At 37.8% G+C, this 13222-nt stretch overlaps 2 protein-coding genes and 1 pseudogene across 2 annotated transcripts; 1 reads left to right on the top strand and 2 right to left on the bottom strand.

Moving 5' to 3' along the window:
* Nucleotides 1-3533: 3533 nt before the first annotated feature.
* LOC149185019 (uncharacterized) lies at nt 3534-4976 on the bottom strand. The gene is made up of 2 exons (XM_089415527.1): nt 4822-4976; nt 3534-4548 (listed from the first exon to the last, which is right to left on the bottom strand). Exons 1-2 carry the CDS (start codon nt 4974-4976, stop codon nt 3534-3536), a joined length of 1170 nt encoding a protein of 389 aa, XP_089271653.1.
* Nucleotides 4977-10362: 5386 nt separating this feature from the next.
* Nucleotides 10363-10979, bottom strand: LOC149185020 (LRR receptor-like serine/threonine-protein kinase SIK1). Its single transcript, XM_089415528.1, has 3 exons — nt 10927-10979; nt 10683-10817; nt 10363-10589 (listed from the first exon to the last, which is right to left on the bottom strand). Exons 2-3 carry the CDS (start codon nt 10756-10758, stop codon nt 10363-10365), a joined length of 303 nt encoding a protein of 100 aa, XP_089271654.1. The 5' UTR covers nt 10759-10817; nt 10927-10979.
* Nucleotides 10980-11389: 410 nt separating this feature from the next.
* On the top strand, nt 11390-12682 carry LOC149185021 (nematode resistance protein-like HSPRO2 pseudogene; annotated as a pseudogene).
* Nucleotides 12683-13222: the final 540 nt, after the last annotated feature.

Below are 13222 nucleotides of genomic sequence, written 5' to 3' on the forward strand. Positions count from 1 at the left end.
CCAAGGATTGATTAAAGGATAAGTATCAACATTTTATTTTAGTTTTATCATGCATGTGATTTATGATTCTGGTCTATGATGATGACATGTGATCTATGTTTATGGCTTATGATGGTTACATGTGATTTATGATTTTGATCTATGATGGTTGTGTTTTGCGCTAACATGATGTGATATGTTTATACATGATGATTTGGTCAAAGATGTTAGTTTGACTTGTTCTCACATTAAGCAAAAAAAGTTGCAAATGTATCTTATTGACAAGCTACCAATGAAGTATGATTTGAAGTTATTTCAATTTATTTTGAATCTAATGGAAATTATGTGCTTGGTACAGGATTGCATGAACATGCCCGGTTGGGTGGTTGAAATCGAATGCAACAATTAACAATAACAGTGAAAGAAATTGTAACATGCAACAGTATGTTGGTAGAGCACTTCAGGAGCAGAGTCATTGTGGGACACCAATACCCAATAGTTTCCATTGGTTGCCATGAGCATGCTATGACTGGTATGATGGTTTTAAAGCAGGTATATGCTTCGGTTTTGTATCTTTTTTCATAGATATTTATTTATTTATTTTATTTTAAGGGTTAGATTTAATTTCATTTTATAAAAACTTATATTTAACATTTTTTTACATATTATTTTAGCTTTTTTATTTTCATGATGTTTGGGTGGAATATCCATTCAAAGATTAAACATTGCATAAAATTTATATAACAATACTAGGGTGGAGATTTATCTTCAAGGTAGTTATACTCTTTTTGTTTTTCAATTCAATTATATATATATATATATATATATATATATATATATGGGGTAAAATCAGTTATGGTGTTTTAGGGATGCGGTATTGATAAGTCATGGTATTGTAACAGTGTATTTACAAAATAATTGTCTACATGGTAAAGTAAAGATGAATATTTATGGTTAACAATATTTTTACATGCTTTTTTAAATGTATATATGTTTAACTCATAGTAATTAGTTTATTATGAATAAAATAAAATTATTATTTAGTTAATTTTTATGATTTTTAAAATTTTGACAATGTGAAATGCATTATAAAGTAAGTATTTGATGCATATTAATATTCATCAATTATTTTAATTTATTTACACCAATTTATATCATAAAGAAAATTAAATTTACAAATAATAAATTGTAAATTTTAATAAATTTACTTTAATTTAATATATATATATATATATTTTTACCATTATATATAATAATTAAAATTATATATTTGAATATAAAATTTCAATCATACATTTAAAATAAATAAATAACTTTAAACATAAAATTTAAACCATATTTAAAATAAATAAATAACTTTAAATATAAAATTTAAACAATAAATTCCAATTTCATCTTAATTTTTAGGGTAATTTTCATAACAATAGAGTCTCGTCCCCCACTAAATTCCTGAAATGAAAAATAGAAAAGACAGACAATAACCCCATTTTTTACTATTAAAATAATTTCTTTCTTCTTTCTTTTAATAACATAAACCCGTCCACTTACACCACCAACAAAATTAAGCTAAACAACAAATCACCAATATACATTTGATCTTGTTGCTACAAGAGCACCACAGGAATATTATGTTTCAAAAAAGAGATAGTGGCCCATCCATCGAGCTCATTTTTTTACTGTGTTCCAGTGTCTACTGTAGAACATGTGATAGACTTTCTCGATGATGTTAGAGAGGTAAAACTGAACATTTTATGTTAGTGTACAGAGGCTAGTATTATATGTTTACATGGAAGGCAAAGCCGTTTGCTTTGAGGTTTATTTTGGATTTTCCCACGTTTGTAATTGGATTGCCAAACCGTTTGCGTTGAGGTTTATTTATTTTTTAAGAGTTAATTAAGTTCTTAAATTAGCAAATTTAATAACAATAAATATAAACCTATGGTAGGAAATTTTAAGCTATTCATAATTAGTAATTTTTTCATATGTTTTTTAAAATTTTAATAGTTTTTAATATGTTTTTTAAATTCACACATAGTCTTCAGATAAACGATCTCTAAGTCTTTTCCATTAAAGTTTTAAGCGACATCGGGTCAACGCCGTAATAATTTTATTTTTAAAAATGCCTTGTATTGATTAATTGTTAGAAAGACGCGGATAACTGATTACATAGATAACAATGCTGAAAATAAAAATGACTTGTATGTTTATTCACGTCTTCTACTTTTCAGCGTGGGAAAAAAGCTATATATTTGTATTATGATCCATGATTGATATACATATACAATATACAATGTTTATGTCTATGTCACTGCTTGATGATACACTTGATGATAAACTGTAGATTAAAAATATATCCTACTTTGAAACTAACAAAATAATGAAAATTTTCTAGGATCAAGAAAAAGGTTTTCAGAATCTGCAATGTATGTTGCAAATAAAGAAGAAGTACCTACACTGCTAGAACCATCATGTATGGATAAGACATTTATAAAAAAACCAAAATTTTCTACCATTCTTTAATGCTATATGCCCTGAAAATGAAAATCCTGGATCTGGTAGATATTGCTGTCCGCCTTTATCTGCATTCTCCATAAACCTTGGGGCGAGGTTAGACCCATTTTAGATAAAGCATCAACCCTTTTATTTTTGTTCCTGTCAATATGAGAAATAGAATAGTCACACCTGTTGTTCCATAACGTTGTAATCCTGTCCAACCATCCAGCAAGATGAATGTTTTTTATGTGTTGCTTTGACAAAACATGGTCCGTAATTACCTTCGAATCTCCATAGATTTGCAAGTTCGGAATATCAAGAAAATCGCTGAAGGAGAGAAGACCTGCTAAAGCACTGCTTCAGCTCTGTTGTTTGTCCAGCATTCCAATAGATTTCTAAAGCTTGTGTATTTGATGTTCTGATGTAAACACCACATGCACAAATTCCTTGTTGCGCTGCACCGTCGAAATATGCACATGGTGTTGCCAAAGCAGTGTTTTTCATGGTTCTTCTTCCACTCTCGAACCTGTAGATTGTTGACTCATAATTCCTTCCATTACCATTGTTGTTCTTCCCGGATATATCGAGGGCACTGTATAGAGCTATTATAGAAGCAGTTACAGAAGAGCATGTTTCCACCTTTGAGCTGAAAATTTTGCCATTTCTCCATTTCCATATGCCCCAAATAGCCAATAAGGGTATGGTTCTCCATTCTTTCTTCATGGTGCTCCATTTTTTGAATGCTTCAGAAATGGATGGGAAAGAACAGAGGGAGAAACCATAGAAAGCCGCAAGATTCTGCCAGATTGGCCTCACCTGTTGACAGTTGAGGAATAGATGAAAATTATTTTCAGAGCTTTCTCTGCACAGCGGACATATGGCAGGCCCGTGCCAATTGCGTTTCTGTAAGTTTTCCCACGTAAGGTTCCTATTGTTAAAAACCAACCAAGCAAAAATGATTATCTTGGCGGGGCATCCCGATTTCCAAAATGTGGGAGGGAATATTTCTCCGGATATATCGATCTCGGTACTTAGAAGCTGTAAATAAACATGTTTTACCTTCACATCCGTGGAGCCATCCATACCCCCCAAATGAGAAGGTCTTTATCCGCTGTTCGGAAAATCCCATGGCCATGCAAAGAGGATAAAACAAATTCCCACTGTGCCTTCATGTCTCCACAGAGATGCAGTTCATTCGAGGTTTTCCATATGGGAATGGCCCCTTCCCATTTCCGGATGGTGCTGGCCCAAAAGAAAATCCCTCTGTTATGGAGCGCTCTCAACAACCGAGGGGAAACATGAATTTTCCCCGCACCTCCCGCAAACTCGTCCCTTCCTATCAAAATCTGAGTGCCCGTCTGAAATTTCCAAATGATGTTCTGTCTAAAATAAGGTTCCAGCTTCTTGAATCCTCTCCAGATAGCCGAACCAAATGGGGACCCAATACGCTTCTCCCTGATCCAGTATGTCATATCCCTGTTATACATATATTTAGCACGGATTTCCAAGCTCCATAATGAGTCGCCCATGATAGCCTTCCACATCGATTTGCATAAAAGAGCTTTTCTGAAGTGTGCCATTTCTAAAATGCCCCATCCTCCCATATTTTTAGGCCGCGCTATTGCAGATAGCTTGGTTAAATGAAATTTATAATGATCTTTATCACTTCCCCAGATAAAATTGGCAATCATCCTGTTCAAATTTTTAATAATAGCAGCTGGAATGAAGAACAAGTGCGCCCAATAGACCATCGTCTGAACAAGAACAGCTTGTGTCAGGATCATTCTACCACCTTTGGATAAGCACAAATTTTCCCATGCTGCAATCTTCTTGTAAAATCTATCTATAATCCAAGACCAATCCGCCACCCGATAACCTGAAGTTTTCAATTTAAATCCCAAGTACTTAAGCCCATTCCGGAGTGGAATAGCTTGAATGTTAAAGAGCTGAGAAAGGAATCGGATCAGATTCCCATTTGTATCTTCGACATAGAAGGAAGACTTCCCTTCATTAACAATCATGCCTGTAGCACTTTGAAATCTTCTCAATATTTCATGAAGACAAATCCATGTTGTCCTGCACAACATTGCAGTTATAAGAATGTCATCGACAAAAAAACTGTGGGATGAATATATACCTCTGCAAATAGGAAGTGGACGACATGAATTTTGTTGGATCACCTTCTTGATATGGAGGCTGAGGGAGTCCATCACTAATATGAATAAGAGTGGGGACAAGGAGCATCCTTGCCTAAGCCCCCTGGCAGCTTTAAAAAAAGGAGAGGGTAAACCGTTGATCAAAACTGCATAATTTACCTCCTCCACACACGCCATGATCCATCTTGAGCACCTGTGATTTAGACCAATCCTGGCAAGAAGACATCGCATGAAACCCCAATCCACGCTGTCATATGCCTTTCTTAAATCTATCTTCAATACAGCAGCCTCCAATTTCCTTGTATGAATAGAATGAAGTGATTCTTGTGTGAGGGCCACTGCGTCCATAATATTTCTGTCCTTGAGGAAGCTGTGCTACTCTGGGGTTAAATGCAATGATAACACACTTCTTATGCGAATAGCAATGATTTTGGAGATTGTCTTATATAGAACATTGCATAAGGAAATTGGTTGATAATCTGAGAATGATGTTGATAGAGACTTCTTAGGGATCAAAGCTATGTATGTGGACGTAATACGATGATTTATGTAGCCCTTTAATCTTGATTCCTCCCCCATATGCAGGTTGTCATCCTTGAACAGTTCAAAAAAGTGGATAACGAAGTCTATGGACCAACCGTCTGGTCCCGGGCATTTATCCTTCTGGAATGATTTCATCGTGGCCAGAATTTCATCTTTAGTGACTTCTGAGAAAAGGGTAGCATTTTGGTTTTCATCAAACATAGAGGGATATAGATCAATGCCCCAAAGGATATCTTCAATGCTGCTTCCGATATCTCTGCTATATGCCTTTTTGAAGTAAAATACAGCGTCGCGCATTATATCCTCTTGAGTATAAAAAGATTTACCAGCATCATTCTTTATTTCCCAAATCATGTTAGCCTGCCTTCTTCTGTTTGCAAATTTGTGAAAATACTTTGTATTTTTGTCACCTTCTTTGAGCCATATGGCACAGCTCTTAAGACGCCAGGTGGATTCCTCCTCTGCTAATATCTTTTGCTTCTTTTTCCCAAGATCCCATATTTGTTTCCTTATATTTGAAGATATGGAATTACTTTTAAAACGTGAGGATAAGATTTGCAATTCTTTGTCTATGCCTTTCAGCTCCTTCCTGTTTGATTCCACTTTGTCCCTCTGCCATTTTTTTACATTGCTGCGAAGAAGTGCCATACGGTTAACAAAATCCTGTGACTGTTGCTGAAGCGGACCTGTGTGATGCTTCCACATCTCCATAATAAACTGATTGAATTGTTCATCCAAGAGCCACGTACGGTTGAATTTGAAGGGGTAGCCAAATTTACATCCGATATCATTCCATTGTATATATATTGGCCGATGATCAGATATATGCTCAGGGATAATTTTCATCATTGGAGGGCCAAATCTTTCGATCAACTTCCCGTGAATGATATATCTATCAAGTCTTTTAGCCAAGAATGAGTCGCTTGACCGCCCGTTATCCCATGTAGGTCCACGACATACTGGCTGGATATCTATGAAATTATTTTGAATGATTGCATTCCGGATCATGCGGCCGATCGGATCAATTTTCCTGCCATTGCCCCAGGTTTCATCATTACACAAAGTGCAATTAAAATCACCTCCTATCAATAAGGAATCGATATCCATGAGTTCAGATGAAAGAAACTTTTCCCAAAAAGGATACCGATGTCTATATGGGGCGTATATATTTAAAATATGCACCGGTTCATGACAATCACGAAAATATGCTAAAATTAGAATGCCAGCAAAACATTTAAAAGCAACAGCTTTGATCCATTTAGGGTCCCATATGACAGCTAAGCCTCCAGACAAACCTACAGCGTCGGTAGCCACCATGTGCCAAGAAGGAAACATCCTTCTAAAATAAGAGATAGTTTGAGCTCGATCATGCATTGTTTCTTGGATTAGAAGCATTCTAGATTTAGTAGAGCAAAAAAGGTCCTTCAAGGCCATATATTTCGGGCCGGCTCCTAGGCCCCGAATATTCATGGATAAGATGTTATACATTGCAGCCGTCAGTGGGCCGGCATGCTCTAAGAGGCCCTCTTGTGGAGAATTCTTCCTCTGCAATTTCTGATATAGGAATGTCAATCAGTTTTAGTTCTTTGGGAGACATTTCCTTCCTACCTTTTCTCCCGCGAAAATGCCTGCTTCCCCGCTTATCTTTGCGCCGGACCGTTATATTCCCTGCTGATCTAGGGCTGATAACAGGGGATGGGGATCGATCAGGTTTGTGTATAGTGAGGGGTTCCAGATTTAATGAAGCCTTTTGTAACAGCAGATCTAAATCACAGTTAAAGGAATTAATCTCAGATGATCGCGGTGAGTTAAAAGGGGTGTATGATTCACATACAGCCTTCCCTTTTGGGTCGGCTCTAAGCGTCCCAGCAGGAGAAAGGATCTCGAAGGGGGGTGGGATTTGTTGACAGGGGACTGGGGGGAAGATGAAATATATAGGATGGATTTTGATGGACCGGCCTTTGACGGTTTATCAATCGGCAGGGGAGGGGAATGGCTACATCAAGGGATGGTTCAGGAGGATAAGGAGGCAAGGGGAGGCCCAACCGCAGAGGAAGCAAGTCGGCGGATGGCCGAAAAGAGTGCTTAGGAGTAAGAACCGTTTGAGGGCGGCATTCTTCCAGTAAATTCCCCTGCCCATGAGGACCAGCAAAAAGCGAACGTGAACGTTGGAAGCCAGAAGATCGGTCCTCGGATTTATGTTTGCTGTTAGAGAGAAGAGATTTACATCCCCAGAAAGGGTTTATATTGGGATTCTGTTCCAAATGTTCACTTACAGATGATACACCAGCATTTTTCTCCACTGTAAACTTGCTTCTATTTCTAACAGCATGTCTGCGAGGGCATTGTGGAAGGAGATGGCCAGTTCTATGGCACGCCGAGCACCGAAACGGTATTCCCCAATAGTCTAAACGCTGATTGACATTAGACATATTCCAATTCAAATCAATAGATTCAGGAAACCCGCCCCTAAATCCCTTCTCGATAAGGACCCATGCGACGCGTTTATCCTTTGCGCCAATACAACAGGGGTCGACGTAAATGAATTTCCCAACAGCATTACCAATCTTCTCCATAGATTCCTTATTCCATAGTTCAATGGGCAAACCTGGCAGCTTGAGCCAAATGTAGCTATTTTGAGGGGTGGATCTGAGAGGGTTAAAACCAATGTACCACCTGTGCAGAGCCAGAAAGCTTCGATCCCGGACCCAGGGTCTGGAGAAAATAAATTCTAAATCACGATCCCGAAGGAAGTGAAAACTGAACCAGTTGTTCATAAGTTTGACAATGGTAGGAGCATATCCAAGAAGGGAAGACCATTTGGATTGGTAAGGGCATATCCAAGAAGGGAAGACCATTTGGCTGCAATCCAGCTCCGAAACTGTGACTCCTCCATAGACGGGAAGTGCCAGCGACCCACAAGGGCCCGCTTTTGCAAACTCGATATTCTGTCAAATAATAGGGGGCCGTCCAAGTTGATAGCTTCAGGCGGCGGAGATGTTTTAACCGGCTGGTATTGTTTGCGGTTTGGAGGGTGACGCGAATCATCACCGAAGGATGACTGTTCCTTAGGATGACTGTTCCTTCTGAGTGGATGGTATAATATCCTCATACAGCGTGGCAGCCCAATCAACATTTTGAGTCTGTTTGACATGGACCTTTTCTGCTTCTTCTGTGGCCCTCACTAAAGCCGAGGCCACAGAGTTGTCAGAGGGAAAATCCATGTACAAGGACAGCTAAAGAGATTACAAGGACCAATTCTGGATCCGCTGAGATTTGTCACCCAAGAAAGTACCTCAAGGCTTATAATAAAAAAAGGATAAAAGCCCAGAATAGTCATAGAAAGAAGTGCATCTTCATCCGGATATGGAGGGGATCATATGATGGATTTAAGGAGAGATAGCCAGAGACGAGGCTCACATGACACTATAAGCTTCCCACTATCTGGAAAGAAAGGACAGATCCCTCGAGACTAGCGGTTATAGGAGGACTCGCTGCGGGCATTAAACACAAGAAGCGATAATAGTAATGAAGGCCACCTAATCAATCGACAGCCAATGGCAATTCCTATTTCCACCCCCATAGCAAAGTTAATGCTATGGAGGGTACCTCTGTCAGAGCCCGGCGACAGCATCGACGGCATCGACCATACCTTTCCAGCTGCCCAGCAAAAAGCCCTCTCCGACCTGCCCGCCGCCAACCTTGCAGTTCATTCATGGCATTGTATTGATGAAGTAAATCTGCCGAAGTATGGATCCGCCGCCAACCTTGCAGTTCCCAGGACATCCCTCACATCGTATTGATGGCATCAGGATTAATGCCGGAGGGGAGAGCTCACCAACCTCCTCCGGCCTTCAAAGTCCCGGCAGATTATCTGCAGTTCAATTCGGCAATTCGGAACAGAGCAGACCTGGAGCACCTGGCCACTAGTTATCGAGAGCAGCGGTCTGCAAGGTTAGTGCTGCTACATCTTCAGTAAATGGTGGATGCACTAGTTCTAGTTTTTAGCAAACGGAAGTTAAATTGTGTTCCAAAATATATACTGTAATGGAATTTATACTGTAAAACATATATTTTTGACTGCTTATTAAGTTAATCCGCCCTGTAAATCCTCTCTTGTATGTGATTTGTACGTAAGATCGGATTTCGTTTTCATTGTTATTGGAGATAATTTGATTTCATCGCCGATTTTTGTGGACACATTTTATTGCTATTTATTTGTTGAATTCAGTTATAGTTAAGTAAGTGTGAAAGTTCAGGTTGTTTCTTTTAGGGCGGGGAGGGGGCTTGGGTTTTCTCAGACGGCCGCAGGGGTGAGGCGGTTTGAAGTTCGTCGGCTTAAACCCTCTGCCTCCGTGCTACGGCCTTTTAGGCGTGCTGCATTTTTATCTTTTTCGATCGTGCAATATGCGGCGTTTAGCTGAAGCGGCCTTTTATTTTCTTGGATCTTTTAAGTTGCTTTGTTACCTTCTCCTGTTCAAGCTTTGTTTGCGCGTTTGAACGATAGTTTGTTTGGCGTATCGGCTTAAAATAGCCGATTCTGTTATTGGAAAACTTGATCAGGCCTTTTGATTCTTCACGAGAAAAACTGCCCGGTCCAGAATGGTAGATTCTTGCGTCGATGCACTGATCTAGCTTTATTCTCACGTTTTGCCTGTCTTTGAATAAATTATTTTCATGTTTCTCGCCGTTTTTCTTTGTTGATTTGTTCCTCCAATTGAAAGAATACCTGGGTGATATTCATCATCATGCAAATTTGTTATGAAAAATAAATACAAGATGCTTCCAACAGTCTCTAACTCAGTTTCGAATTCCCGCAAACTTTGTCGATGGTGTGTGTATATATAGTCTTTTAATAGCAATTGTCTTACAATTCTTGAGAATACATTTATAAACTTTGCTCAGTTGAGAAAACCTACTAATAAAATTTTTCAGTCGTAAAAACAATTCGAAAGAGTTTAATATAGAAATATTCCACGTCATATTCCCACAAGCATCCTTACTTGGAACTCAATACGGAGAAATTGAAAGCTTAAATACCTAATTACCAAAGAAAAAGTGAACGCTTAAGCACCTCTTCTTTAAAAAAAAAAAACTGTTTTCATTAAAAAGAATTCATAGTTGTAATAACAACTCCAAATCCAAAGTACTTTACTATAAAAAAATATCCCGGTCCTTATTCATAAACGCATTACACGTTCAGTTGAAATCCAATAGCGAGAACTTGAAGGGTTAGATACCTAATCAGTAGGGAAAGGTTTCGAGGTTTGAATACCTCAGCGGGGCTCTCATTGTAGAGAAAGGCCATGAGATGGTCAGAAACTAACGAAGCAGATGTTAGGCATCTCTGAATCTGCATTATGTCATCATACATGAGAAGGGCCATGTCCATGTGCAATATTACTAACCTTGGAGAACCTGGTCAGGACATCAAAGCATTTTTTAAACAAAGGACACATATTGATGTTGATATAATTCTTAAATCCATGATATGATCCAGAGAAATAATACCTTGACCCATTTTGTTCGCATCCCCTTTAGTAAATGGCTTAGGCTGATTTGAACGGTAGAGAGCTATAATGATCATACATACTAATAAAACTGAACCCAACGAGATGCAAACAATAGCTGGTGTTGAGACGGAAGCTGTCCATTTTCAAAATCAACTCAATACTCTTAAAAATATAATTTCACAGGAAATTTAATCACAAAACAGAACTAATCCATGGAATCTAAAATTTATTTCTGTTTTCACCTTTCGATTGTCTGGAGTATATCCCACAAAGTGATCCAATCCAATTGCCACAAAGATCTAAACATGTTATTATTAAGGAATTTACTATTATAATTATTAATTTATAATTTTATATTTATTTATTTATTTAATAAATTAACAAATATATTTTTATTATTGATATATTTATTTAAAAATTAAATAATTTACTATTTTATTTATATATCTATATATTTAGTTATCTCCACCTAATATAACTAAACTTATATGTTTATATATGATTTTATATTTATTTACCTCACTAATAATACCATTTATATAAATTAAGTAAATAATTTACCTTTGTATGATGTAATCCAGTTTTCAAAATTTTAGTGTTTATTCTATTATTATGTTGTTCTTTTTAGATTATGGTATATGGAGAGCATTAGTGTCTTTACTCTCCTCGTTATGTTTGCAGGGAAAAAATATGTCCTGTAAAAAAATGGCATCCTATTTTGCCTTTGTTGAAGAATCCATAGAGCCCTCCCCCATGGAGTGTGCGGGTTACGAGCAGTATGTGCATCTCCCCGAGCTCAGTGCCATGTGGAAATTCAAGGAATGGCCTGGTTGGTCTAGAGAGGGGTTGGTAAAGGCTGCCTTACAGTCATTGGAGATTACTTTTCAGTTTGTTTCGTCTGTCCTCTGTGACACAAGGACTTACATTGACAAAGAGGAATGGAAGAGAAGGCTTGAATCCTTAATTAGTTCCGAGATTGAGTTGATTTCAATGATTTGTGAAAATGACAAGCAGGTTCCCACTCTTCAGTTGTCATTAAGTAGTGGTGTTCTCTCATGGAAAGTTTTCCATGAGGTATGGCAGAGACCTGGTGCTTTACCTGTGGTTAGCAGAACAAGTGAAGAGAGCTTACTTCCTCGTTTGGGTACATGGAAAAGCGCTGAAGCTATGGTTTCTAGAATATGGCTTGCCATTGAAGGCCATATGCAGAGGACTCCCTTCACTTTAGGTCTGGGGGAACCAAATATGTCAGGTAAGCCTCTTCTTGAATATGATAGAATCTGCAAGCCAAGATATTTGCACTCTTTAAAACAACATAAACAGTGCCATAATCTAGAAGATGCCAAACTTTGCAATGTCCTCCAGATCTTTGAGGCGTGGGTATTTGTAGGCCAAGAATTGTTGCAGAGAGTATATGAAAGAATAGACTCTGGGGATTTCGTAGGAGCATCCACAGACTGTTGGATGGTTGAAAGGATGTGGAACATGCTCACAGAAATTGTGCATTTGCTTCTAGTGATGGACCCAGATGATTTCCTTTGCCTTAAACACCAGTTGGCAATTAGCAGCACTAGTACGCTTGCAGGTGCATATTGCCTTCGGTCTGCCCCCCTTAGAGACCTTACAAATGCATGCAAGGAACTAAGGCATCTGGTGCCCAAAGTCATCGGTGTTGAGGCTGATCCAAAGGGTGGACCAAGGCTCCAGGAGGCACTTATGCATTTGTTTCATTCACATGGACTGCGCTCACATAACACTTCAGGTGCTTACAATGTTGCAACAATACATGTTCTGTTGGCCTTCCAGGCAATAGAAGCCGCGGTGAAAAGGTTTTTCTTCTCGTATCAGCAGCTGGTAGTAACAACCATGGGTAGCACTGAAATGAAGGGTCCATCATATCTAGGTGCTTGTGATGCCCTACGTCATATATATTTTGAACCACCTTATTTCCCCAGTGTGGATGGTGCAAAGACATTTTTGGGTTACTATTGGCACTAAAAGTTACAACTATGGTGGATGGTACACTGGAAGATCTACAGACAAATCAAGTGAAATGTACAAGAGAAAGAATAGTGCCTTCAGTTTTTCAATGTATTACCCCAAATACATACATACACTTTTTACATTGACAGTTTTGAGTACTATACATAGAATTATATTGGATATAGGATTAGACTCATTTTTGTTCATCCCCATCAGTAGGACCAATCAATAGAACAGTGGTAGAAATTTGGGATATTTTTTTTTTCCCTCTCCAACGTGGATAGGATACTAAGGATTCATAGTGTGCAATTCCTCCTTCGTTAAATAGTGTAAAAGATTGTCCAAAATTAAAAAGGTAATTATTATCCGTATTAAATTTTACGAGTTGTTCCTTTTTTTAATTTTTTAATTCTTTACCTAAATTTTATGATGAGTTTAATGATATTTATATAATTCATTATAAATTTAAACATGAAATGTAGTTTAATGCTGTTATTTTTATACATTTTTTTAAGATTTTTTTATTCAGTGTGTGAAACTGAGATAATTATAATT

The sequence above is a fragment of the Pinus tabuliformis genome, chromosome 3_2 (genome assembly GCF_031772625.1).
Source record: "Pinus tabuliformis cultivar Carrire ecotype Pingquan chromosome 3_2, CPIR1, whole genome shotgun sequence".
Taxonomy (NCBI): domain Eukaryota; kingdom Viridiplantae; phylum Streptophyta; class Pinopsida; order Pinales; family Pinaceae; genus Pinus; species Pinus tabuliformis.